Genomic DNA, 26,812 nt, shown 5'->3' on the forward strand with positions numbered 1-26,812 from the left:
GTCTGTTATTATGGGGAACATGAGATCTCTCCCCAATAAGATGGAGGAGCTGATGGCGCTAACCAGGCTGCAAAGGGAGTATTGGCAGTGTAGCATCATGTGCTTCACAGAGACGTGGCTGAACGAACTGATACCGGATTCGCACGTCTCATTGGATGGATTTCAGATCATGAGAGCGGACAGGAAGGCAAAAGAAGACATTGAGCTGCTAGCTGTTAGCACGTGGCCGTACTACATCCCGAGGGAGTTCTCACACGTCATCGCGATAATGACAAACACAAAAATGTACTCCTTGGCACGCTGTCCTCCACGCGCCACAATGTTGGTTAACTGCATTTGAGCATCACATATGATCTGTATATTGATCGAATGAAAATTTTTCCTGTTGACATTTACAAATTCATCATGTGATGGCGCTTTTATATAAATGATTGCATTCAGAAAACCGGTTCTCGCTGCAAATCGCACTTTAATGTTGACCTGTTCAGATTCATTGTATGGGAATTTGATATACCTGGCTGACATGCGGATAATTCCGTCCCACACGGCTGGCATGGCTCTGCTCAGGGTCGACCGGCACAGTCACAATCAGCGTACGCCAGCCATGACATTGGCGTAGGCAGGTACAAGGTCCTGGACATTTCACTCTTTTTTTTAAAACTTTATTTTTTTCTGAGTTTTTGACAGTAAATAATACAATGAACATGTAAATAAAGGAGGAAAAATGAAAATAATAATAATAATAAAATAAAAAATAATAGATATGTACACATATGCCCATGCACCAGACAACATAATTGTAGGCATAATCTCACATACATAATTGCACATTAACACATGTGCACAATCATAACAACAAGACATGAGAGAACAGTGGGGTTGCGAGCTGATCGCCACTAGTTACAGCAATATGGTTATTGCTTCTCTTAACCAAAATATAGAGAGCATTAAAGTAGGTTATCACTGCCCTTTGTAATATAGGTGTTCCATTTTTCCCAGAGGACTTCACCTTTGTCTCTCTGTAATCTAAGACTAAAAGTCAATAGTTCCATAGTTTGGATCTCTTTAATTATGGCTTTCCACTGGTTAACCGTGGGAGGTTCAGTATTGAGCCATCTCCTTGTTATGGCCTTTTTACTCGCTGCCATGAAGATTTTTAAGAGGTATCTGTCTCTCCTTGGTAGTGCAATGTTAATATTACCCAGATAGAATGATAAACAAGTAAAATTAAAATTATACTGCAAGACCTCTCTAGTTATGCCCTCGACCCCTTCCCAGAATGATTTAAGAATCGGGCAGCTCCAGAATATGTGTGTATGATCCGTCTCGCTGTGTCCACATCCTCTCCAACATGTTGATTGCAGTCCTATTTGTTTAGACCTTTGCTTTGGAGTTATAAAGAATCTCATACAATTTTTCCAGGAGAAATCTCTCCATCGCTGTGAGGCTGTAGTGGTGATTTGTGTATCAATTATATTTGTCCAGTCTTCAGAAGTAATCACAATTTCCAATTCTTTTTCCCATTTCGCCTTAATATAGTTTGTTGAGTGGCCTCTTAGTTCAACTATATGTCCGTATAGTTCTCCAATGATCTTCCTGGACAGTTTTGCATTATAGGCTTTGATAAACATTTTAGTAATACTTGATATGTTGTCCTGTATGAGGCCTTTAATGTCCTTATCAAAGTAGTGTCTGAGTTGAAGATACCTATAGAAATCCTGCCGAGCAAGGCCATATCTGTCTGAAATGGATTTGAAGTCCATGAAATCCTGGTTTTCAATCAGCAAACACAGTGTGGAGAGTCCTTTTCTGGCCCATTGAATGAAGCCTCCATCACTCATACCTGGTTTGAAGTCTGGGTCGTGGGTTGGCCACATTAAAATTCGAATTTCTTTCTGGATGTTAAGCTGTTTCACCAGGCTGAACCAGAGTTCTATAGAAAATTTAACCCACTGGCTCTGGATATCATATTGTTTAGCCAACGTTGGGCTCCCTAATAAGCTCTGTATAGGTCTATCTAACAGAGACACCTCCACCTCTTTCCATTTTGCAAAATAGCCTATATTACACCAGAGCAACAGTGGTCTCACCTGTGCTGCTAAATAGTAATCTTTAAGCCTTGGTAAGCCCATCCCCCCCTTACACTTTGGCAGCTGTAAAGTTTTATATCTCACCCTGGGGGCTTTGCCATTCCAGATAAAGCGGGATATCATCTTGTCCCATTCTCTAAATTGACTATCAGGGACACAAATGGGTAAGGACTGGAACAAATAAAGTAATCTGGGTAAAATGTTAGTCTTTATTGTCAAAATTCTGCTACCAAGTTCTAGAGGCAGGAGAGCCCATCTGTCTAAATCCTCCTTTATCTGGGAGTTAATACCTACATAATTTTCCAGAAATAACTGTGTTAAGTCCTTTGTTAGTTTAACACCCAGGTATTTAATAGAAGTAGAATCCCAGTTGAACTTATACTCATTTATAAGGGCTGATGATGGCACAAAATTAAACGTCAATGCTTGTGTTTTACTAACATTAAGGGTGTAGCCTGACAGGTTTCCGTACATCTGCAAGAGATCCATTAATCTTGGTAACCCTGACTCTGGATTCTTTAGGCTGACCAGGACGTCATCCGCATAAAGACATATTTTGTGTTCTGTGTCTTTTATTGTAATGCCCTCCAGGTCGGGACTCTGTCTTACAGCTTGGGCAAGGGGTTCAATAAAAAGATTGAAGAGCACTGGGCTGGCTGGGCAGCCCTGGCGACAGCCGCGGTGCAGGTAGATAGTTCCTGACAGGCTCCCGTTTACCTTAATTCTGGCTATTGGGGATGTATATAGTGTTTTAATACCTTTAATAAATTTCTCATGAAAGCCAAATTTTTCCATGACTGTATAAAGAAATCCCCACCCCACCGAATCAAATGCTTTCTCTGCGTCCAGACTCAGTAAGATAGCTCTGATTTTATCCTTTTTTATATGTTCAATAATGTGAAGGGACCTCCGTATATTGTCTTGGGTTTGTCTACCTTTGATAAACCCGGTTTGATCTTCATCAATCAGAGAAGGTATGACTTCCTCCATCCTTTTGGTTAAGATGGTTGCGTATAATTTATAATCTTGGTTTAGGACACTGACAGGTCTGTAGGATCCGCATTCCTTCGGATCCTTACCCTCTTTTGGAATCACTGAAATGATTGCCTCCCTCCAGGATGGAGGGAGGACTCCTTCCTTCAAGGTGTAATTAAAGCTTTTATGTAGTATTGGTATTAATTGTTCCCTCAGCGATTTATACCATTCTCCTGGAAATCCATCTGTCCCTGGAGACTTGGAGGATTTTAGGGAGGAGATCGCCTTATCAATTTCTTCAATAGTTATTTCCTTTATTAAATTTTCGTTTTGCAACCTCCCCAGGGAGGGAAGGTCCAGTTGGCACAGGAACTCCTCTACTTTATCCAGGTCATACGGTGTGGGTTGGGTATACAGGGTTTGGTAAAATTTCTCAAATGCTTTCCGTATGCCTTCTAGTTTACATGTAACCGCTTTGGTGGTGGGATCCCTAATCTTGTAGACTGTATTTTCTAATTGCTGTTTTCGCAGCCTCCAGGCTAGCAGCTTGGATGCTTTGGAGCCTGCCTCGTAGTATCTCTGTTTTGTAAATCGGAGATTTTTCTCTATTTCGTCGCAGTAAATCTTGTCTATTTCTTGTTTGAGTGGTCTCATCTGTGTGAGTAATTGTGGATCCTTACTCTTAATGTGTTGTTGTTCCAGTTCTGATAGCTGTTTCCGTAGGTCTAAGAGTTTCTGAGTTTTCATTTTTTTCATAAATGCGGATTCTGATATAATTTTCCCCCGCAGGACTGCTTTAGCGGCGTCCCACAACATCACTGGATTCACACTCCCATTATCATTATAATCCAAATATGTTTTTAATTCTTTTTTTATTTTCTCTTTAAACTCTGGGTTATTTAACAAGCTTACATTTAACCTCCACGTTGTCATTTTAGGGCTAGCATCTAGATGTAATTTTAAATGGACACCTGAATGATCTGATATATCTCTCTGGTTTATCTCACATTCCTTTAGCCTGTGCCTCTCTGAGTTATGCATAAATAGATAATCAATTCTTGAATATGCATTGTGACGGTTTGAGTAGAAAGTAAATTGTCTATCTTGGTGGTGGAGGTCCCTCCAAACATCTATCAGTCCCATATCTAGAATTCTTTTTTTAATCCATCTTTCAATGGGGGTGGATTTCCTTTTTTGATTAGTTGTGTCCAACTTTGGGTTCAAAATTATGTTAAAGTCACCTGCACAGATTAAGACTCCATCTGACCGGAATGCGATTAAGTCAAATATCTTTTTGTAAAATGTTTTATTGCTGCCTGGGGGCGCATACACATTCAATAGAGTCACGTCCTTGTCGTCTAATTTGCCCTTCACCATAATAAACCTGCCCTCCTTGTCTTTAATCTCTGACTGGAGTACAAAATGAACCTTATTAGGCATCAGAATAGCCACGCCCCTCTTGCGTCCTGTTCTAAAGGATGAGTAATAAGTATGTCTAAAACCCATTTTCTTTATCTTTTCGTGTTCCTGATCTGTTAGATGGGTTTCTTGGCAGAATATAATTTGTGCCTTTTCCCTTTTAATTTTGGACATCACTTTACTTCGCTTGACAGGAGTGGACAAACCATTGACATTTAGGGTGATAACCTTAAGTTCTTTGTTACTCATCTATAAACCAACATTCACCTAGACACTCGCTCACTTCCCCTGAGAACAACCAGCCATGAACAGTAGAAACAGAACAATCACAACAACAGAACGTGATAATGAACAAGAAATGGTCTTCCACGGAAGAGGTTTTTCCTGGACCTCTTATGTAGGGGGATGTTACAGCCGCTAAGTTGCGGGGCCCCCTCAAGTCATTTGTGTGGGTGGCTGTCATTCAAACACGACCAACCGACTGCCATATTCTGAAATTAAAGTACTATAAAAGTCTTGGCCTGTAGTAAGTAATAAAGTAAATAATGAATAATAAAGGACACTGAATGTGAAGTTAACCTTTAAGGGGTGAGGTAGGACCGAGCCAGCAATACCACTGGCATCAACAGACTGGTATTCAGTGGGTCATCTACTCGCATTGAAGGGAAGTGTGCTCAATAGTACACTTAATCACGATTACTGAACCCTTTATGATTTTAAAGCAGTGTAGAAGTGCACACATCATTCAAAAAAGAGGGGGTGGGGTAAACAAAAAATCTATGTATATTCAAATAGACTGAGAGGTGCAGCCTACCGTCTCTACTCAGTGACAAATAATAAGGATGGAAACGTCATCAGGAGGTCAGGTAGGCTGACGTTATGATGGGTCGATATCTATTAACAGTCCTCGGCGTCTGTTTCGGTCCCAGGTTGAAACCCGCGGAGCTTGTCCCGGATCCTTTGTTGGTATTCCCTGCCGTCTCCGCGCCGGGGACGTTTCACCTGTTCCCAGCTGAAGCGGGGCCGCGCCGTCTCCCTCTGTCCGCCCCCGGGCCTTGGTGGGATCGGGAACCCCTTTGCTCGTAGGTCATCTCCGGCTTGGTCCGCGCTGTCATATGTGACTGTCCCCGAGTCCAGGAAAACACGCATTTTGGTCATCGGTGTGCGGAACTTGATTCCCTTTTCTTTCAGCACTTTTTTGATCGGCAGGTATTCCCTCCTTTTATCCATAACAGCTGCTGCGTAGTCGTGGTCAAAAAACACTCTGTTCCCGTCCACCGTAATGTTTTTTTTCCAGGCCGCGCTGATAATTCTCTCTTTGGTTGTGTATTTCAGGAATCTAACAATCGTTGATCTCGGGGGTCCGTTGTCAGCTGATTTCGGTCCGAGGGCTCTGTGTGCGCGCTCAATACCAAGTTCGTTTGGGCCGGTACCCTCACCCAATTCAGTCTGAATGAGGTTTTCCACAAAGCGGATCATGGAGGTGCCCTCGGCTCCTTCTTTTATGCCGTAGATTCGTATGTTGTTACGTCGGGAGTGCCCCTCGAGTTCCGTCAGTTTGGATTTCAGTTGAAATTGAGCTTTCTGCATCTGGTTCAAAGTTTCGTTGACTTCCATACTGAATGTTTCCACCTCTCCTACCCGTTGCTCGGCTTCCCCCAGTCTCTGCGACACCACTTCAATTTTGTTCACGGTCTCCTCCATCTTCAGGTTGATTTCTGACCTCATTTCGCCCAGTTGTTTCTTAATATCATCTTGAATATTTCTCCGGAAATCTAAAAGCTGTTTGGAGATATTATTCTCCAGCTCAGATGTAGCATTAGCCATGGCTTCACTTATAGCCTTACGTATGGAGGCTAATGAGGCCGTCTCACCTAGCATAGCCTCGTCGCCCCCGCCCGCGTTTTCCATGTCAGTTTCCTTTTTTTTGCTCCTCAACGACATACTAGGGCCACGTTCGTCTCCCCCCAACATTACTGTTTATTATTAAGCTCTTGCAAGAGTATTCTCCTGTGTTATGTGGGGGTTTGCAGCAGTTCGGTCCGGAGCAAAGTTTTCACGCAGCCATTCCCACACTCGTGCCACCGGAAGTCATCCTGGACATTTCACTCTTGATACATCTGAACTTTTCCGTGAACAAGTATGTACGGGACGTTTTTTTACGCACGCAACCTTCGTACATGAGGCCCCTGTTCTTCAATAGGTTTGACTGTGTTCCTGCCTCCTCCCCCACCCTCCACAGCCCAGACCAAACGGCACCCATAAACCAGCCCCTATCCCCATGACATCTCCGTCAACAACAACATCTCCACCCCCAAGAACATATGTGCGGCTGTGGCTCAGTAGGTAGAGCGGGTTGTCCACGAACCAGAGGGTTAGCGGTTTGATCCCCGGAATGTGCCACATGTCGAAGTGTACTTGAGCAAGACACTGAACCCCCAGTTGCTCCCAGTGCGTGGCACTGGTGTGTGCTTGTGTGAGCCAGTGTTAATTTCGTTGACGAAAAATTTTCGTCATAGTTTTAGTCAACGACCTTTTTTTCTCTGACGAAAACGAATACAAAATATGCCCAAAGACTAAAACTATGACGAAAGTTATTGACATTTTCATCAACGAATAAAAACGAGACTAAAATATTTGACAAGGACGAAATCCAATCAGAACGACTTTAGATGGTGAAGCTGGACGACTTGGAAAGACAACCAATCAGAACAAACTCTGGAGAGCGGTAAGGCGCTCATTGATGGTCGGTAGACTGCTACAAGGGTCATCATGCATGCACTCAAAGTTTTTTATTAACACCGCGATATGTCACAGCCGGGGAGAAAACAGAGGCAAGATATATGGACTCATTTCTAGTTTACCATTACTGAAAACAAGACGCTTTGCAAACCGTGTGGACCTACTATCGCCGGTAAAAACACAACAAACTTGAAACGACACTTGCAAGCGAGTTATCCTGAAATCCATACGAAGGTAAGCTAGTTAGCTCGTTAACTCTAAAATGTATGTCATGGCTGTCTACGGTATCTACTACTGTGTGCTGTTCAGTGTTTTAAGTTTGTTAGTTGCTACCCTCGCTAGTTTTGGTTTATCAAGTTCAAATACAACTGAGGCCCAAATCGAATTTGGTCAGGTGCAATAACTAGCAACTCTGGTTACGTTAACCATAGACATACACATACTGTACATACAGAGACGCCTCATTGAGCGCTTCTACAAAGTACTATACGCATTTACACATCCACACCCGAACGTATATATTCAGGAAACAGATAGGAACCAAAAACAACGTGTGTAACATTCTGAGTAGTTACTGTTACAGACGTTGTTTTGGTTCCTATCGGTTTCCTGAGTTTCTGTATTTAGATACCTTCTGCAGTGGCATTACAACCAATAGTTTTATTATTGTTTTTGAGAATTGCACTTTATTTTTCCTTTTGTGAAAAAGCCACGGTCAGTGTTTTTGAAAAATAAAATACATGTTTTGTATTACAGCCGTTAAACCTGTGTCTGTATTGCATATTCAAACCTTAATACCATTCCATAAGATATTAGTCAACTAAGTCCCCTGTAGATTCAGTCAACTAAAATCTGCTAATGTTTGGTCTACTAAAATTAGACTAAGACTAAGACTAAAAGACTTAAGACTAGACTAAGAATAAAATTCTTATGATATTTAGTCGACTAAAACTAGACTAAGACTAAAAGATTTCAGATGACTAAAATATGACTAAGACTAAATGGTGCGTTATTCAAAAGACTAAGACTAAGACTAAATCAGAATTTGCTGCCAAAATTAACACTGGTGTGAGTGAATGGGTAGATGTGTCTCTGACTGTAAAGCGCTTTGAGTACCAATAGGTAGAAAAGCGCTATATAAAAGCAAGGCCATTTACCATTTTTACCATATCTGGACTGTCACCAACAACACATCTTCTCCCACTACTCTCTGCTGGGGTGATCCATTCACCCCAACCCCCACCTAACCCGACAGGGGTCTCTTCACACCACCCCTCCAACTTCTCCATAACAACAGACCAGGGGCCTTATGTACGAAGACTTGCGTGGATTTCCTTCTAAAACGTGGCGCACGCTCAGATCTAGAAGCATTTTTCGTTTGTACATTCCAATCGAGCGTACCTGACCCCTCCCTGTCCACGCCTGTTTTAAATATGCAACTCCCTGTCCACGCCCCTTTTAAATATGCAAAATATATTTAAATTGACCCTGCACCTGAGATTCCTCTCTCTGCACGATCAGAAAATTAAAACATAAGAATGAGTAAGACGGGAAAAAAGAAGAACTTCACAGAAAGCGAATTGGAGACGCTACTCACTGGAGTGAAGATGTGCAAAAATGTACTCTTTGGCACGCTGTCCTCCACACGCCACAATGTTAGTTAATTGCATTTGCGCATCACATATGATCTGTATATTCATCGAATGAAAATGTTTCCTGTTGACATTTACAAATTCATCATGTGATGGCGCTTTTATATAAATGTGTGAGCAGTCGATAGTTTCGATTGCATTCAGAAAACCGGTTCTCGCTGCAGATTGCACTTTAATGTTGACCTGTTCAGATGCATTGTATGGGAATCTGATATACCTGACTGACATGAGGATAATTCCCTCCCACACGGCTGGCATGGCTCTGCTCAGGGTTGACTGGCACAGTCGATCGGTCGGACTAATAGTTTTCACATTTATGACAGTTTCCCGTCATCACCTCCAAGTGTCACCAAAGGATCAATATCTGTAGAAGCCAGCATACGCCAGCCATGCCGTTGGCGTAGGCATGTACAAGTTCCCGAACATTTCACTCTTGATACATCTGAACTTTTCCGTGAGCGAGTACGTACGGAACGTTTTTGTACGCACGCAACCTTCATACAGCTCCAGACTTCTCAAGGACTGTGCACATCAACTCTGTGGGATTTTTCTGCACATCTTCAACTTGAGCATCAGTCTGGAGAGAGTTCCGCTCCTGTGGAAAACATCCTGCCTGGTTCCGGTTCCCAAGACTGCGCATCCCAGTGAGCTGAACCACTTCAGGCCAGTAGTCTTGACTTCTCACCTTATGAACATGGAGAGGATCATCCCGGGCCACCTCTGTCATCTGGTGCACAACAACATTGACCCTCTGCAGTTTGCCTATCGACCAGGCATAGGTGTGGAAGACGATGTCATCTATCTGTTGCACAGATGCCTTTCCCACCTAGACAACACCGGTAGCACTGTGAGAGTCATGTTCTTCGACTTCTCCAGTGCTTTCAACACCATCCAACCATCAGTGCTCAGGGGAAAGCTGGAAGGAGCTGGAGTTGACAGTACCCTGGCTGCATGGACCACCGACTACCTCTCCAACAGGCTGCAGTATGTGAGGCTTCACGACTGTGTGTCTGATGTGGTAGTCTGCAGCACTGGGGCGTCACTGGGTACTGTGCTCTCTCCCTTCTTTTTCACCCTGTACACATCGGACCTCAGACACAACACTGACAGCTGCCACCTCCAGAAATTCTCTGACAATACAGCCATTGTCGGGCGTGTATCTCAGGGAAACGATCTGGAGTACCAGGAGGTCATCGGCAACTTTGTGGACTGGTGCGCTCTGAACCACCTGTACATAAATGCCAGCAAGACAAAGGAGATGGTGACTGACTTCAGCAGGAAACCACTACTCACTGCACCGGTGAACATCCAGGGCTTGGACATTGGGGTCGTGGAGGAAAACAAGTACCTGGGTGTTCACCTCAACCATAAACTGGACTGGACACACAACACAAACGCCCTGTACAGGAAGGACCAAAGTCGTCTCCATCTGCTTACACGACTGAGGTCCTTTGGGGTGTGCAGGACACTGCTCAGGACTTTTTATGACTCTGTGGTAGCTTCTGCCATCCTGTATGCAGTGGTCTGCTGGAGCAGTGGGAGCTCAGAGAGGGACAGGAAGAGACTCGACAAGCTGGTCAGACAGGCCAGCTCTGTTCTGGACTGCCCTTTGGACTCCATCGAGGAGGTGGGTGAGAGGAGGATGTTAGCCAAGCTGACATCAATCATGGACAACCCCTCTCACCCACTGCGTCAGACAGTAGGGGACCTAAGCAGCTCCTTCAGCAGCAGACTGCTGCACCCATGCTGCAAGAAGGAACGCTACTGCAGGTCCTTCATTCCAACTGCCATCAGGCTGTACAACACCAGCCTGAGTCAATAATAACTGTCATTTTGCACAGATAAATCTGCTGTTTTGCACTGCCTTTTTGCACGAACCACTACCTCACCATCTTATAGTTTTTTAAAGTTTAAGCAATTATTTATTTGTAAAGTTTATTCCACCACCACACTGTATATACAGAATGTCTTTATATTTCTATTTTTTCTTTAGATATTTTTCAGAGTATTGTTATTTTTTGTATATATTTTTCCAAATTTGAATTGTGTTTTTTTGGTAACTCCCTTTTCAAAGTCGTAGTTGTTATTTGTATATATATTTTACCGAATTCCATGCTACTGTGACAAGGAAATTTCCCATACGTGGGATTAATAAACATGTCTTATGTCTTATGTCTTACTGGAGCTCTATTAGCCATTTTCCCTCCCCGATGTCACGCGACTCATTAGCATTACAAGGTCTCAGGTGTGAATGGGGAGCATGTGTGTTAAATTTGTTATCGCTCTCACACTCCTCATACTGGTCAGTGGAAGTTCAACATGGCACCTCATGGCAAAGAACTCTCTGAAGATATGAAAAAAATAATTGTTGCTCTACATAAGGATGGCCTAGGCTATAAGAAAACTGCCAACACCCTGGAACTGAGCAGCAGCACGGTGGCCAAGACCATACAGCGGTTTAACAGGACAGGTTCCTCTCAAAACAGGCTTTGCCATGGTCGACCAAAGAAGTTGAGTGCATGTGCCCAGCATCATCTCCAGAGGCTATCTTTTGAAAACAGATGTATGATTGCTGCCAACATTTTTATTTTTTATTTTATTTATTTGCACCATAAAAAAGTAATAAAAAACAAAAAAAAAAAAAAAAAAAGGAAACAAGAATAATAAGTGCGGGAGACGTAAAAAAAAAAACAAAAAAACCCTGTATGGGCTTATACAAAACACCTCCCCAAAGATAAGCAAAGAATCAAAAACAATTCAACAACAACACAACAGCAAAAAAGAAAACATTACATATATACACAAAAATAATTGTGTGTGAGTGGGTGAGCATGTATAGATAAAGGATGATCTAATCAAAGCTGTGCTTGGAAAATAAACTATTGGGAAAAGAAACTAGAAACTATTAGGAGTCTTGATGTATTAGATGGGCCTTCAGTCTGGACTTAAAATTTAACAGGGATGAAGATATTTTTGCTACATGGAGATGAGAATTCCAGAGTGAGGAACCTCTGTAGGTAAAAGAAAACTGACCATATGTAGTGAGGCAAAAAGGGACGATGAAGTTTATCAGTGTGTCTTGTATTGTAGGAATGGACCTGAGAGTTAACTGTGAAAAATCCATTGAAAGCAAATGTGGAAGATGAATATATTTATAAATAAATATGCATGATTGGAGTGTATTAATGTCATAAACTGACAATATGTTAAGTTTCTTAAATAGAGGGGCAGATGGAGACAAGTAATTAGAGGAGGTGGCTAATCTAACAAATTTCTTTTGTAAGATAAGATAAGATAAGATAAGATAATACTTTATTGTCTGTTACACAAGGTTACAGAAAATTGTCTTTGACAAGGCTCCAGTCACAAGAAAAACATTCACACAGACATATACAAACAGGACATGGGGTGTTGAGGTATCAGCTGACTGTGGTGTTCATGTTGTGCTGTTCAGTATGGCTATTGCAGAGGGGATGAAGGATTTCTTGTAGATGTTTTTACGGGCCAGTGGTACAATAAAACGCCTGCCTGATGGTAGTAGCTGGAAGGAGTGATGGAGGGGGTGGGAGGGATCCTCTGTGATCAGGTTGGCTTTCCTGATCACAGAGCGGCTGTACAGCTCAGATAGGGGGAGATGGGGGGAGCCAGTTATTTTGGCAGCATGATTCACTATGCGTGACAGTCTTGTTTTGTGTTTGATGGGGAGTTGGTTGTACCAGGAAGAGATATTGAAAGTGAGAACTGATTCGATGAGGGAGCGGTAAACCAAGTTTAACACCTCCTTGCTGACCTGAAAAGTTCTGAGTTTCCTGAGCAGGTGGAGACGTTGTTGTGCTTTTTTGTATGTTGTGTCTGTGTGTTGTGAAAAGGACAGGGAAGTGTCTATTTCTGTGCCCAGGTACCTGAATACTTGCACTTGTTCCACTGGCTGACCCTGGATGCTAATTGGCTGAAACAGAGGTGATGCCTTGTCTCTGCCCCCACAGCATAGTTCTTTTGTTTTTGCGATGTTGAGCTCCAAGGAGAGCTCAACAAAAGTTTGAGATAGTTTATGTACTACATGCTGGTAGCAAGTTAGAGCATCAATATTGGGCACGTGTGCAATTAGAGCAATGTCGTCTGCATACACATGCATGCATTGTGTGATGAATAATTTTTGTAAATTAGTAGGATATGTGCTAGCCCAAACAATATTACAATAACTGATATGTGGATAAATTAAACTATAGTACAGTGTATTGAGGGCATTCTGAGATATGAAACTACTAATTTTTCTGATGATACCAATAGACTTCATTACTTTGTTATTGACAAGCTTAATGTGCTCAGTCCATGACAACCTCTCATCAATCAGAACCCCTAAAAATCTGGCAAAAGAGTTATATCACTGTCACCAATTACTATCTTAGCACTGGATTTGCAATATTTTCTATTTTTGCCTGTAAATATAATAAAATTAGATTTTTTTATATTTAACTTATTTATCTGGAACCATTCTGAAATGTTGTTATACAAGAATTAGCTTCACTGATTAGCGAATCAAAATTACAATGAGTCAAAAACAAATTTGTATCATCAGCAAAAAGTATTGGTAGTAGGCTACAGTGGAAGACACAGTTGCAAGATCATTAATGTAAACAAGAAACAGTAACGGACCGAGTATGGAGCCCTGAGGGACACCATATGTTAACTGAGCTCTGGAAGATGTATAACCATTAACATAGACAAACTGTTGTCGATTAGAAACATAACTGCAAGCCAATTATATGAATAATCCTGAAAACCATAACAACGTAATTTGGAAAGCAAAATAGTGTGATCAACAGTATCAAAGGCTTTGGATAAATCTAAAAAACTTCCTAATGCATATTCATTGTTATTTATGGCTGTATAGATTTTTTCTACTAGTTGTAAGAGGGCCATATCGGTAGAGTGATTTTCCCGAAAACCATATTGGTGCTCATATAAAATACTGTGTTTGTTTAGATGAGATAACATTCTTTTATATACCAGCTTTTCTAAGATTTTTGAGAAACATGGTAAAATAGAAATCGGTCGATAATTATTGAATGATTTTGGATCCCCAGTTTTATAAAGGGGGATAACTTTAGCAATTTTTAGATTATTGGGCACATATCCCGTCTGCAACGATAAATTAAAGATATATGTTAATGGTTCTAAAACAGATGAAGACACAGATTTAATCAATGAAGCACAAATATCGTCATGGCCCATAGCAGCCAGTTTCAATTTGCCATTGATTTCCAACATCTCTACTGTGTCAGTATTTTCAAACTGTAAAAAAGGGGGGGGGTTACCCTTTATGTAGTCCAATGGATTGCCACTAGATGGTTTGATGTTTTTTCACACTTGAGCAAAAAAATTATTAAATTCACAAGAGATGACATATGGATCACTAAATGTTTCAACACCCTCATTGAACTCTGATGGGAGAGGTGCAAAAGCCTTTTGTTTGTTCATAAGTTGATTGATAACTTGCCAAGTGGACTTGATGTTAGTGGAATATTCTTTAAATTTGTTGCTGAAGTAAATTTTTTTAGGTATCCGAATTAAATGGTTGTATTTATGTCTGTATGATTTATACTTTGCCGAATTCAAAGGTGTGGGATTGGTAAGGAACCGCTTATATAATTTATTTTTGGTTATTGAGGATTTATGGAGGCCTGAAGTATACCAAGGTTTCTTGTTCACTTCAGCAATTTTCTTTTTTGATTGTACCAGTGGAAAGCATGACTGAAATACAGAATTGAAAGTTGTCATAAAAGTCTTGTAAGCAGACTCAGCATCTGTATGTTTATAAACATTTATCCATGAAATATCATCAATCAACATTTTGAACCACTCAGTATTTTGCGGATTAAATATTCGACATTCAGTGCAGGAACCTGTACCAACGCAACCAGTCTTATCAGAGAGGGAGAAATGAAAGATGGGGAAATGATCTGAGATATCAGTAAAAAGTATGCCTGATTTAATTGTATTAGTTTTAATTGCATTGCTGCAGATGTTGAATGGGTGGGGGGTCAGCCTGTCAGTGCTCAGGTCATACGCTGCACACTGCATCAAATTGGTCTGCATGGCTGGCGTCCCAGCCTCTTCTAAAGATGATGCACAAGAAAGCCCGCAAACAGTTTGCTGAAGACAAGCAGACTAAGGACATGGAGTACTGGAACCATGTCCTGTGGTCTCATGAGACCAAGATAAACTTATTTGGTTCAGATGGTGTTAAGCGTGTGTGGCGGCAACCAGGGGCCTCATTTACGAAGGGTACGTGTCCACAAAAACGTTCCGTACGTTCTTGTTCACGGAAAAGTTCAGATGTATCAAGAGTGAAATGACCGTGAACATGTACGTGCCTCACGCCAACCTCATGGCTGGCATGCGCTGGCTTCTACAGGTCCTTTGGCGATACTTAGAAGTGATGCTGGGAAACTGTCATAAATATGACAACAATTAGTCTGACTGATCCAGACTGTGCCGGTCGACCCCGAGCATTGCCATGCCAGCCGTGTGGGATGGAATTATCCGCTTGTCAGCCAGGTATATCAAATTCCCACACAATGCACCTGAACAGGTCAACATTACAGTGCAATTCGAAATGAGAGCCGGTTTTCCGAATGTAATCGGAGCTATCGACTTTACACACATTGCTATAAAACCTCATGATGAAACATTTTCATTCGATCAATGTACAGATCATATATGATGCGCAAATGCAATTAACCAACATTGTGGAGGACAGCGTGCCAAAGTGTACATTTTTGCACACCTCTACTCTAGTGAGTAGTGTCTCCAAGTCCCGTCTTACTCATTCTTATGTTTTCAATTTCTGATCGTGCAGAGAGGGCAATCTCAGGTGCAGGGTCAATTTAAATATTATTTGCATATTTAGAAGGGTGCGTGGACAGGGAGGGGTTGGGTACAACATGCACCACATTTCACTAATGGTGGCCACACAAAATATTGATGCAGAATCTGGACATTTTCACTTGGGTGTACTCACTGTTGTTGCCAGTGGTTTAGACATTAATGGCTGTGTGTTGAGTTATTTTGAGGGGACAGCAAAGTTACAGTGTTATATGAGTTGTACACAGACTACTTTACATTGTATCAAAGTGTCATATCTTCAGCGTTGTCCCGTGAAAAGATATAAAATATTTACAAAAATGTGAGGGGTGTACTCACTTTTGTGAGATACTGTATGTGTACTACTGTATTTATACATCGGTAAGACAAAATGACGGGAATAGTGACAAATACCTGACTTTTCTGGTCTGGACACCTTCACCACAGTTCTCTTTCAAATCCACGTTGCTGACTTTCCATACACTCCATGGCTCGGCCACCCACACATATTGATTACAGTCACTCTGACATGGCACAACCTCATACACCTGAGGACAATGTCAGAAACACAATGAGTGCAGAGCAGAGTGGAGGTTCTGAACTCAGTGGGTGTGATTAACTAAACTAAAAATCAATCAATCACCAAGGTCAAAAAGAATAAAGTAGACATTACTAATATATATAAATATTTTGTTTTAGTCATACAAGTCTGTCAGTTGAGTTTTGCTGAATATGCCATGACTTCCGGATACTACTCAGCCAACAATATTATTTCTGGTCCTAGGGAAGCTCTGTCTGAGAAACTCTACCATAATACTGTACATGCTTTCAGTGAGGATATTGCGACTGTGTACATTCAGTGACCCACTGACATCAGTGACACTTAACATTTGCGACTACATTACTATAGCTGAAGAAAGCAACTCTTACCTGGGCCTGCAGTGATGAGTCATATCCAGCGAGCGGGGGGGGGGGGGGGGGGGGGGGGGCAGATGGATTAATGAGCACATGCCAACTGTTCATATAGTGCAGAACCTATGATTAATGTAACATTTCAGAGGATGTATTCAGAAAAGCCTCTTGCATAAATACCTGTGTGAACTTAGCATAAACACACAGAAGTACACAGACTTCCCAGCACAGATCAACACAACCATAATCGTCATCTGCTGATGCTAACAAGCCTGGAAAGCATTTAATTTCATGTCATGGAATCCACTGGCCCACTTTGGGACATTAATATAGTAGGGTGGATGAGATTTATTTATAGCATCTGTTATATAGCAAATCCCTGCAGTCTTGAGTTTACTGTTCATTAAGGATCATGCAACAGAGTTCCATTTCTTTCCCGCCATTTTGAAAAAATTGCACCTCAAAGCAAAATCAACTCCTCCTAGCCCAGTGGTTCCCAAACATTCTCTGCTGGGCCCCCCTTTGGTACATAAGAAAATCTTCTTTACTTTTTTAATTAAATCTCCGGCTCCGTCCCGCTCCTGCCCGCTCCCGCTGATTATTTGCTCTATCCCGTCCCTATCACGTTACCAATTGACTCCCGTACCGTGGGACTCCCGTGGGAATACCGTGACCCGTTGGAGTCCAGAAAAACTGTCACCCTCTAATTCCAACCGCGCCCTGCGTCCCCCCTGCAATGGCTCTGCACCCCCCCTAGGTCCTAGCCTGTTCATCCAATTCTCACCAAACTTGGCATGTATCAGTTATGGACAAAGATAATGAAAATTCTTCAAAAGAACTTCAGTAGGGTTAAATCTTGTGACGTTGCAAAAGATTATCAAAACAATTCCACAGCGAATGAGTGCTGTAATCAAAGCTAAAGGTAGTCAAATGAAATATTAGAGTGTGAGACCTTTTTCTGTTGACCAGGCAGTGTATATTGTAGTACAGTTAACAATCGAGATACAATGGTAAAGAGGAAAAAGCTTAAGTTTTTACTTTCATCTCCTGCTCAGCCAGTAACTCTGCCACACCAATATCAGTTCAGTGTGTCTGGGCCAAAAAAATTACGCTGACAGTGACGTCACCAGGGACGGACTGGCCATTTGGCATAACGGGAATTTTCCCGGTGGGCCGACGTGATATTTGGGACAGTCCCAACACTTTTTTAAAATTTACATATTGGTCTGACCAGCTCCAGATCATTGACACTGGTCTGGCCCAAACACACTGCTAAACACCATCCCCTGGAAAGTGATCATAAAGGTGTCCATGCCGTGACGAAGTCATCCCCAAGCAGGACGCAGAGGCACAAGCGGGTCGGACACGGCCTGAAAGGAGACAAAGTGTCTGCGGTGAAATCCTTCGTCTAACAAGTCAATGAGAATCAGGTGGGTCGGAAGCAACGACATTTGGTGGGCTTGTATTAGTGTTGTAGTCAAGACCACCTAACCCGAGACCGAGTCAAGACCAAGACCAGAGCATACCGAGACCAAGACAAGATCAAGAATTTGAGGGGGCGAGACCGAGTCAAGACCAAGACCGAGGAGGGGCGAGACCAAGTCCAAGACCGAGACCAAACTGAATAAACAGAAGCATTAGTCAAACACACTTCACCCCTCGCTACTTGAGAGCCCTGGGTATAACCAAGTTTTTCAGATGGTTATACACACACTTAGGCCTATACATTGGTTGAACAATTTTAATTATCTTTACGTTATTGCTTTATACACTCCTGATCAAAATTTTAAGACCAGTTGAAAAATTGCAAGAATTTACATTTTGCACTGATGCACTTTCTCCTGCAAAATCGTTGCATGGACCCCTAAACATCTCAACAAAATCAATAGGGATCCTGCAACGTTGTTGCATGGACCCCAAATAAAAATCAGAAGAAAAACAATAGGGATCCTGCAACTTCGTTTGCATGGACCCCTAAAAAATCGGAAGAAAAACAATAGGGATCTTGCAACTTCGTTTGCATGGACCCCTAAAAAGTCAGCGCAAGAGTTGCCCTTGACACACGCTGGTCTGCGGCCCATTGGTTATTTTCTTGATTGACACGGGGCTGGACCAATCACATCGTTAAACGCGCACAACTGATGATGATTGGCTAAGGTAGGGTAAGATCTCATGGAAAGCCAATCAGCGGCAGGACAGTGTTCAGTTGGGCGGGCGTTGTTTACACACAAACGCGCGCATATCAGTATCACACAAGCGCCTGCAGCAATGGCGAGATCGGAGTATTCAATTGTAAAGTTGCCGTTTTCAGGGTGGAAGTATAGGCACTACTTTAACCTCATTGAGGTAAAAGGGAAAGACATTACGCTCAAAAAATAATCGAATTCATATACGCATTTAAACATATATTTTTAAAAAGTAACACAATAGTTACTTTCCCTGGTAACTAGTTACTTTTATAGTGGAGTAATTCAGTTACTAACTCAGTTACTCTTTGGGAGAAGTAACTAATAACTATAATTAATTACTTTTTAAGTAACGTGCCCAACACTGTTTATTAGACACTGTGTACACCAGAGGTTGCGCTAGACTTTTTCATTGTCTGTCATTTTGACTGACAGGGTCATAAAAATCCTGTCATAATCTATTTTTACCTATCACTTTAATTTTTTAAAATGATAATAAAGACATATTCAATAGCATTTCATTTTCATTTAAGCTTCTTTAACTTTAAGTACTTTTTTCAGAACAGTATTGACTTTAAATGGTAACAAAAAAAAAAGTTTCGGCTGCCGGCAGTCAATGCTGCCGACACGTCTTGTCCGTACTCGGAACGGGACTGGTAGTGTAAACAGCTCTTGTTGAAGTGCTTCGGTGGTATGCAAATTCCATTTTGGTATCCCACAGGGAAAGAACCTATATGAGGATATATGCGCATATATGAAACCTTTATGCAGTTTATTTGTGCATATATGCTGCATATATACGTTATATATGCACATATATGATAATATATATGCCGCATATATATATAGCATATATGCGTATATATGCCATATGTATGCCGCATTTAGGCTGCATATACCCACACGGAAAGAACCTATATGAGGATAAATGCGCATATATGAAACCTATATGCAGTTTATCTGTGCATATATGCTGCATATATACGTTATATATGCACATATATGATAATACATATGCCGCATATATAGGCTATAGCATATATGCGTATATATGCCATATATATGCCGCATTTAGGCTGCATATAGGCCAAATTCAGGAGCATATATGTGCATATACAGGGCATAGGTCTCCTATATTGCTTCTTTATATCCACATATAAGCCCTATATGTACGTACAAGATATGTCTCCTATATAGCTCATATACACAGTGGCAGGTGTCATACCTATTGTATAACTCATATCTCACTTTTGCAACTGTTATACATGATGCCTAGCTCATATTTTTTATTCTCAAGGTAATAACTGCATATTTGTCCAAAGTCCCTTACAAGAAAAAAAATAAAAAGTATATGTAAGGTATTGGATTCATAGCTATTGCTTTTTTTTATAGCTTCTTTTTATACTGGCAAGCATTTCACTACTCTGCTGCTCCCAAGGAAGTTTCTGAACTGTTCCCCCGGAAGTGGGGGTTACCCTACTCTACAGTAGCGGCTTAGCAGAAGCGGCAAAGATAAACAGCGGCAAGCGGCTGGGAGCAAACATGGCGCTATCACCCTTGAACATCCGTTATATATATATAAGTACATATATGGAATACATATATAAGTGAACATATAGGTACATATATGTAACTATATATGTGCATACACTCACCGGCCACTTTATTAGGTACACCTGTCCAACTGCTCGTTAACTTAAATTTCTAATCAGCCAATCACATGGCAGCAACTCAATGCATTTAGGCATGTAGACATGGTCAAGACGATCTGCTGCAGTTCAAACCGAGCATCAGAATGGGGAAGAAAGGTGATTTAAGTGACTTTGAACGTGGCATGGTTGTTGGTGCCAGACGGGCTGGTCTGAGTATTTCAGAAACTGCTGATCTACTGGGATTTTCACGCACAACCATCTCTAGGGTTTACAGAGAATGGTCCGAAAAAGAGAAAATATCCAGTGAGCGGCAGTTCTGTGGGCGCAAATTCCTTGTTGATGCCAGAGGTCAGAGGAGAATGGCCAGACTGGTTCGAGCTGATAGAAAGACAACAGTAACTCAAATAACCACTCGTTACAACCGAGGTATGCAGAAGAGCATCTCTGAACGCACAACGCGTCGAACCTTGAGGCGGATGGGCTACAGCAGCAGAACACCACACCGGGTGCCACTCCTGTCAGCTAAGAACAGGAAACTGAGGCTACAATTCGCACAGGCTCACTAAAATTGGACAATAGAAGATTGCAAAAACGTTGCCATGTTCTGATGAGTCTTGATTTCTGCTGCGACATTCGGATGGTAGGGTCAGAATTTGGCGTCAACAACATGAAAGCATGGATCCATCCTGCCTTGTATCAACGGTTCAGGCTGGTAGTGGTGGTGTAATGGTGTGGGGGATATTTTCTTGGCACACTTTGGGCCCATTAGTACCAATTGAGCATCGTGTCAACGCCACAGCCTACCTGAGTATTGTTGCTGACCATGTCCATCCCTTTATGACCACAGTGTACCCATCTTCTGATGGCTACTTCCAGCAGGATAACGCGCCATGTCATAAAGCGCGAATCATCTCAGACTGGTTTCTTGAACATGACAATGAGTTCACTGTACTCAAATGGCCTCCACAGTCACCAGATCTCAATCCAATAGAGCACCTTTGGGATGTGGTGGAACGGGAGATTCGCATCATGGATGTGCAGCCGACAAATCTGCAGCAACTGCGTGATGCTATCATGTCAATATGGACCAAACTCTCTGAGGAATGTTTCCAGTACCTTGTTGAATCTATGCCACGAAGGATTAAAGCAGTTCTGAAGGCAAAAGGGGGTCCAACCCGGTACTAGCAAGGTGTAATATATGAAAATGGCCAATTTTATGTATGTCACATATATTCAGAACCTATATTCGAACCTGTATTAAAACCTATATGTTTATATAGGTTCTTTCTGTGTGGGATAGACACAGACATATATTCTGCATAGACATAGACACATATACATATATATTGTACATATGTCTGTGGTCTATGGTTAGTCGAGCTCTGACGTGTGCATCAGTGTAATCGGTGTACCAGGAAATCGTGCACCAACAAAAGTTCTGCGATGTTTGGAACGCAAACTGCGATGAGGGACAAGAGCCAATTAATAAGGTCTCTTGCAATTGCAATCTGTCAAAATGACGGATGACCTTCAGATTTTTCCATCACATTTTTAAAAAAAAGGGGCAATGACGGAAAATATTCAGTTAACGCGACCCCTGGTGTACACTGACTGCATGAGAAAATAAGCCTAGGTTAGTACTTTTATGACTTCCATCCTGAACTAAATAGTCCTGAATGTGAGAACACTTTTTAAAACCACCATTCACCAATAACAGTAAGTCAGCAAAATTTAATTATTAGACTATTATTGTTTGTAGGGTGAGTAGTAGGCTAGCCCAGTGCTAAGCTACTTTGGTGATTTGGGACAATGAACAGAAATGAAAGAAAATCACACTTTTAAAAACGATATAATTTTGCCTATGGCTTATGTGATGCCAATGCAGCTGTGCGCCTCTTTACAAGAGAATCCAATAATTCTGTTTGTAAATGTAAAGCCGCCACTCACCAACATGAAGAGTGAGTCACCGGGCAGCATTTTGATTTCGTTATTAGGCTATTAATCGTTTAACTAGTAGGCCTAGGCTAAACTACTTTTTAGGCCTGGAAAAAAAAAATTAGTTTGGGGCAGTTTATAAGGTGGCTAAAGACAATGTAGGCTACAATGAAAGAACATCACACTTTTTAAAATGACATCATTTTGTTCATTGCCAGTGTTATGCCAATGCTGGACCTGACTGCATCATTATGTAAAAAAAATAAAAAAACTCATCCCACAGTCTCTATTCATGTTTTGTTGAGGTAGGTTGAGATAGCAGGAGTGTTAGTGAGATAGAGGAGAGAGTCGGAGAAAGAGAGAAATGTGTCAGTGAGGGAGAGGAGAGAGACACAGCTAGGGAGAGGAGAGCAGAGAGCAGGAGGACACAGATTACTTTGGCCGTCCTGAGCCTTCTATGTTACAGAGCTTTTTGGATCACCACCCACAACAAAATGCCAAAAATTCAGTAGTGCAAAGGGTATTGACCAGTGAAAACGGATGAATGCTGCTTTAAGATTCATTACTGTGATTACTGTGTAAACTCTACCTCATTACTGAGGTAGAGTATACATTTTTGTAGTGTTAATAAATGACACTTTTTGGAAGAATTTAATGTGTCCACTCTCACTGATCCCGTTAAGTCATTGCATGGCTTAAGGTACGTGGTTTTAAAGAGTTGGTATACACATTCAAGAGACCAAAAAGACCAAAAAGGTGTGCGTTATCGAATGTGGTGGGCCGGTCTGGTGCAAAATGCCAGGGCCGATTTTTTGTCCCAGTCCGCCCTTGTGGACGTCACCTGTGTCAGGACCAACATTAATGCCAGCAAGTGGCAGTAGTCTGTATTTTTCATTCAACAAAGGAAACAGGAAAAGCAACTGTTAGCTAGGAGGTAAGGAAGAGCTGGCCTCTCCTGAATCATGCTGGTCAAAAAGAGCCTTCTGTATGGGGCCTTTGAACGCCGTAATTCAACACTGGTTTGATAAGCTGAACAGACAGAGTGATTTATTCTCACCAATATGTTCCACATCTGCTGAATCAGCTGAAAACCTGTCAACAAGGGTCTGACAAGTGGCTATGATGCAGGACACACTGCACAAACTAGGACCACAGGTGTTCATCGAAGGCTTGCCACAGGCATAGGCTTGATGTGTCATGGCCTTAATAGCACTGTTGAGCTTTGGTCTCCTTGTTGGTACCTGGTTGATGTGATCCAGTTTGGGACATGGCCGCCCTCCATTGTAAGGTTTCTCTCGAAGCCATTTGGAGCGAACTTTGACTCCGCTGCCACAGGACTTGCTGCAGCGTGACCAGTTGGACCATTCGCTGAGTTTACAGTCTGAAGGACAGGGAATGATGCAGGCCTCTTCAATATAACCTGAAAGGAGAACAAAAGAGGAGACAGTTTGCAAGAATGTTCATATAGTAAAGATTTTGGTTTTTAGATTGTAACTTGGAAACTCAAAGGGATGATTATCTGTAAGGCCACACACATCAGAAGAAAAACTGATAGACTGCTGTTTTATATGCGTTTCAATACCTTGTTGGAAAGCACACTGAGAGAATACAGTACATACAGAATACAGAATGACTGCTTTCGGGAAAAACAGACATGGTCTTTGTTCTTGCAGCTTTAAGAATAATCTTGTTTTCTTGTATGAAACTACATTTGTCCTAATTCCCGAACTTTAGATCCTCTCCATCTAACCAATGAGCATTTAACATTAAGAACTTGATGACCGTTTCATAGAATATAATCTGACCATTTTCACTGGTCAGATTATTCACCAATACTTCACAAACAAATAGAAATGCACCTATTGTTTATCAGCCCACGGTCCGCATTCAAATCCCACATTTTATGGTGTGTTACATTAAGTCTAACAATCTACCAAAGCATGCTTCAGTCTGGCAGCAAGCTTCATTATTTCAGCCCATTTTTGTGCAGCTCAAAGGGTCATGGCACAGTCAACAGGGTAGTGTTTTGTTGGATATTTCTCCATCTTTGGGCTGTGATTTTTCATCCATGCACACAAGACAAGTACAACAACATCTATTCAGTAACGGTCACTGAGGTAGACTGAAGCAAAAGGAATATTGCTAAGAATCCATTTACAAGTTTAAGCAACTAAACTTCACAATCAAACTACAATTTCATAATTGTACATAATAATTTGATATGAAGATGGGGGCGCTAGTGAGCACCGCATGGATCAGACGCTTCCTTGAGAGGCTCCTGAACACCCTCGCTAAAATTATATTTAAAATCAACATTTGCATCACATTAGTTTAACCATGAGCAACTCCAGCAGATCTCATCATAGGGGGAAAACTATTAACCCAAAAGTACCCACCAAAAAGGACAGCGAAGCTACTTTCACCGCTGAAGAAGGCGACGAAGCTAACATCCGCACTGAGCTAACAACAGGTGCTACCACCACGACCAACGCGGCCCCAAATCAACAACCCACGCTAGCCAGCATCCTGGCGGCTATCGGAGAGGTGAAGGACGACATGACCACCAGATTCAACACCCTTGACTCAAAGTTACACCTCCTCCAGACCTCCCTGGCTGACCATGCAACGCGTATCGCCGACCTAGAAGGGTCGGCTACCGATCATGAGGCTCGCATCTCAGCCTTGGAACAGCGCTGCCAGGAGCTGATGGATGCCAACAAAGCCACGAAACGTAAGCTGATTGACCTCGAGAGCCGCTCAAGACGCTCAAACATTAAAATCACCGGCTTACCCGAAAATGTGGAGAAAGGGAATCCGACGCAGTTTACGGCCGAGTTTCTGCCGCGGCTCCTCGGGTCCGACAGTTTCCCCAGCGGCCTCAGGGTGGATCGCGCGCACCGGATAGGCGCACAACTCTCATCGGTACGACCCCGCACCATGATCGCCAAAATCCACCACTTCTCTGAGAAGGAGAAAATCCTCAAACTTGCACGCCTGCAGTCTCCCCTGTCTTTCGACGGAGCCCGGATCAGCATATATCCTGACTTCCCTCTGGAGATATCGGAGCAACGCCGAGCTTACGATGGAGTAAAGAAGAAATTGCGAGAAGCGGGAATCAGACATGGTCTCCTCTTCCCGGCGCGCCTGATCTTCACCTTCGGCGCTGAACGGAAAATATTTCAAAACCCTCCTGACGCCGAAGCATTCATAGACAGGTTTGTTACACCTGCAACCACGGCTCCCTGATGAGCCTGACCTGCTGCGAGTCGCATCTCCTCGTTGACCCTTTGTTGATAGTATACGTCCGCTTGCTGTCCTATTTTTCCACACCTTTGTGTTGATCTCTGCTCGACTTTACCCGTATAAGCAAATGTCACTGTTATAGGAGGGTGGATCGGGTTAGTCAGCGAGGCCTCCGTTGGGGTAACGTTACGACATGTTTGCTTCACGGACCTACAAAGTTAGTCTATATAGACATTTCCTTGTAGTGTTAAGCTGCTTCCCAATGTTTATGAGGGTATTGATGTTCTGCTTCGTTTGGGGAAGTAGATGGGGGGAGGGTTTAATGTATATTTCTACTGGGTTTTTTTTGTTTGTTTGTTTGTTTGTTTTTTCTTCCCCCTTATTTCTTTCACCTGCTCTTGTACTCATTGCCAGCGTTTTTATCACTGCCAGCACACCACAGTATTTTGATTATGTTTTTTCATGGCTGCTAGTTGTTCCCTTATTTCGCCAACAGGCGGCAGGTTAACATTGTTAAGCTGGAATGTCAGAGGTTTGAGGACCAATTTAAAGAGAGGCAAGGTATTCTCCCATTTGAAGTCTCTACATGGTGATATTATCTTTCTGCAAGAAACGCATATAAAGCATATGGAGCAATGGAGGCTAAAATGCAATTGGATATCACAAATTTATCAGTCTACATTTTCTTCTAAGGCTAGAGGTGTGGCAATTTTATTTCGTCGGAACATCCCATTTCAGCATATTTCAACCATCTCCGACCCAAATGGTCGCTATCTAATTGTAACAGGCCACATTCTGTCACGTCATGTGACTTTTTTAAATATATATGCACCCAACTTTGATGATCCGGCTTTTTTCAGGAAAGTTTTCAACCTCATCCCAGACCTTTCCACTACCCACCTCATCGCTGGGGGAGATTTTAATGCGGTATTAGACTGTTTCACTGATAAGCTTTCCACTCGCTCAACTGTTGCTTCTAATTCCACCATCACTCTAAACAATCTAATTGGATCTATGAATCTTGTCGATATCTGGAGGTTACATCATCCTACCGACAGAGACTTTTCTTTCTTTTCTCATGTGCACAAATCGTACTCACGAATTGACTATTTTCTAACAGATGCCAAATTGACTACTGA

At 42.1% G+C, this 26,812-nt stretch overlaps 1 protein-coding gene across 1 annotated transcript in view; it reads right to left on the reverse strand.

Annotated features, from left to right (window-relative positions):
• LOC311496748 (thrombospondin type-1 domain-containing protein 7A-like) overlaps positions 1-26,812 on the reverse strand; it is a 443,055-nt gene that overhangs the window by 158,151 nt on the left and 258,092 nt on the right. Inside the window, exons 15-16 of the mRNA XM_084556712.1 lie at positions 23,672-23,850; positions 16,160-16,293 (exon numbers count right to left, since the gene is read on the reverse strand). Of these exons, the coding sequence (XP_084412838.1) occupies positions 16,160-16,293; positions 23,672-23,850 (313 nt within the window). The remainder of the gene's footprint in view (positions 1-16,159; positions 16,294-23,671; positions 23,851-26,812) is intronic.

The sequence above is a fragment of the Chelon labrosus genome (genome assembly GCF_963514085.1).
Source record: "Chelon labrosus genome assembly, chromosome: 12".
NCBI classification, from domain to species: domain Eukaryota; kingdom Metazoa; phylum Chordata; class Actinopteri; order Mugiliformes; family Mugilidae; genus Chelon; species Chelon labrosus.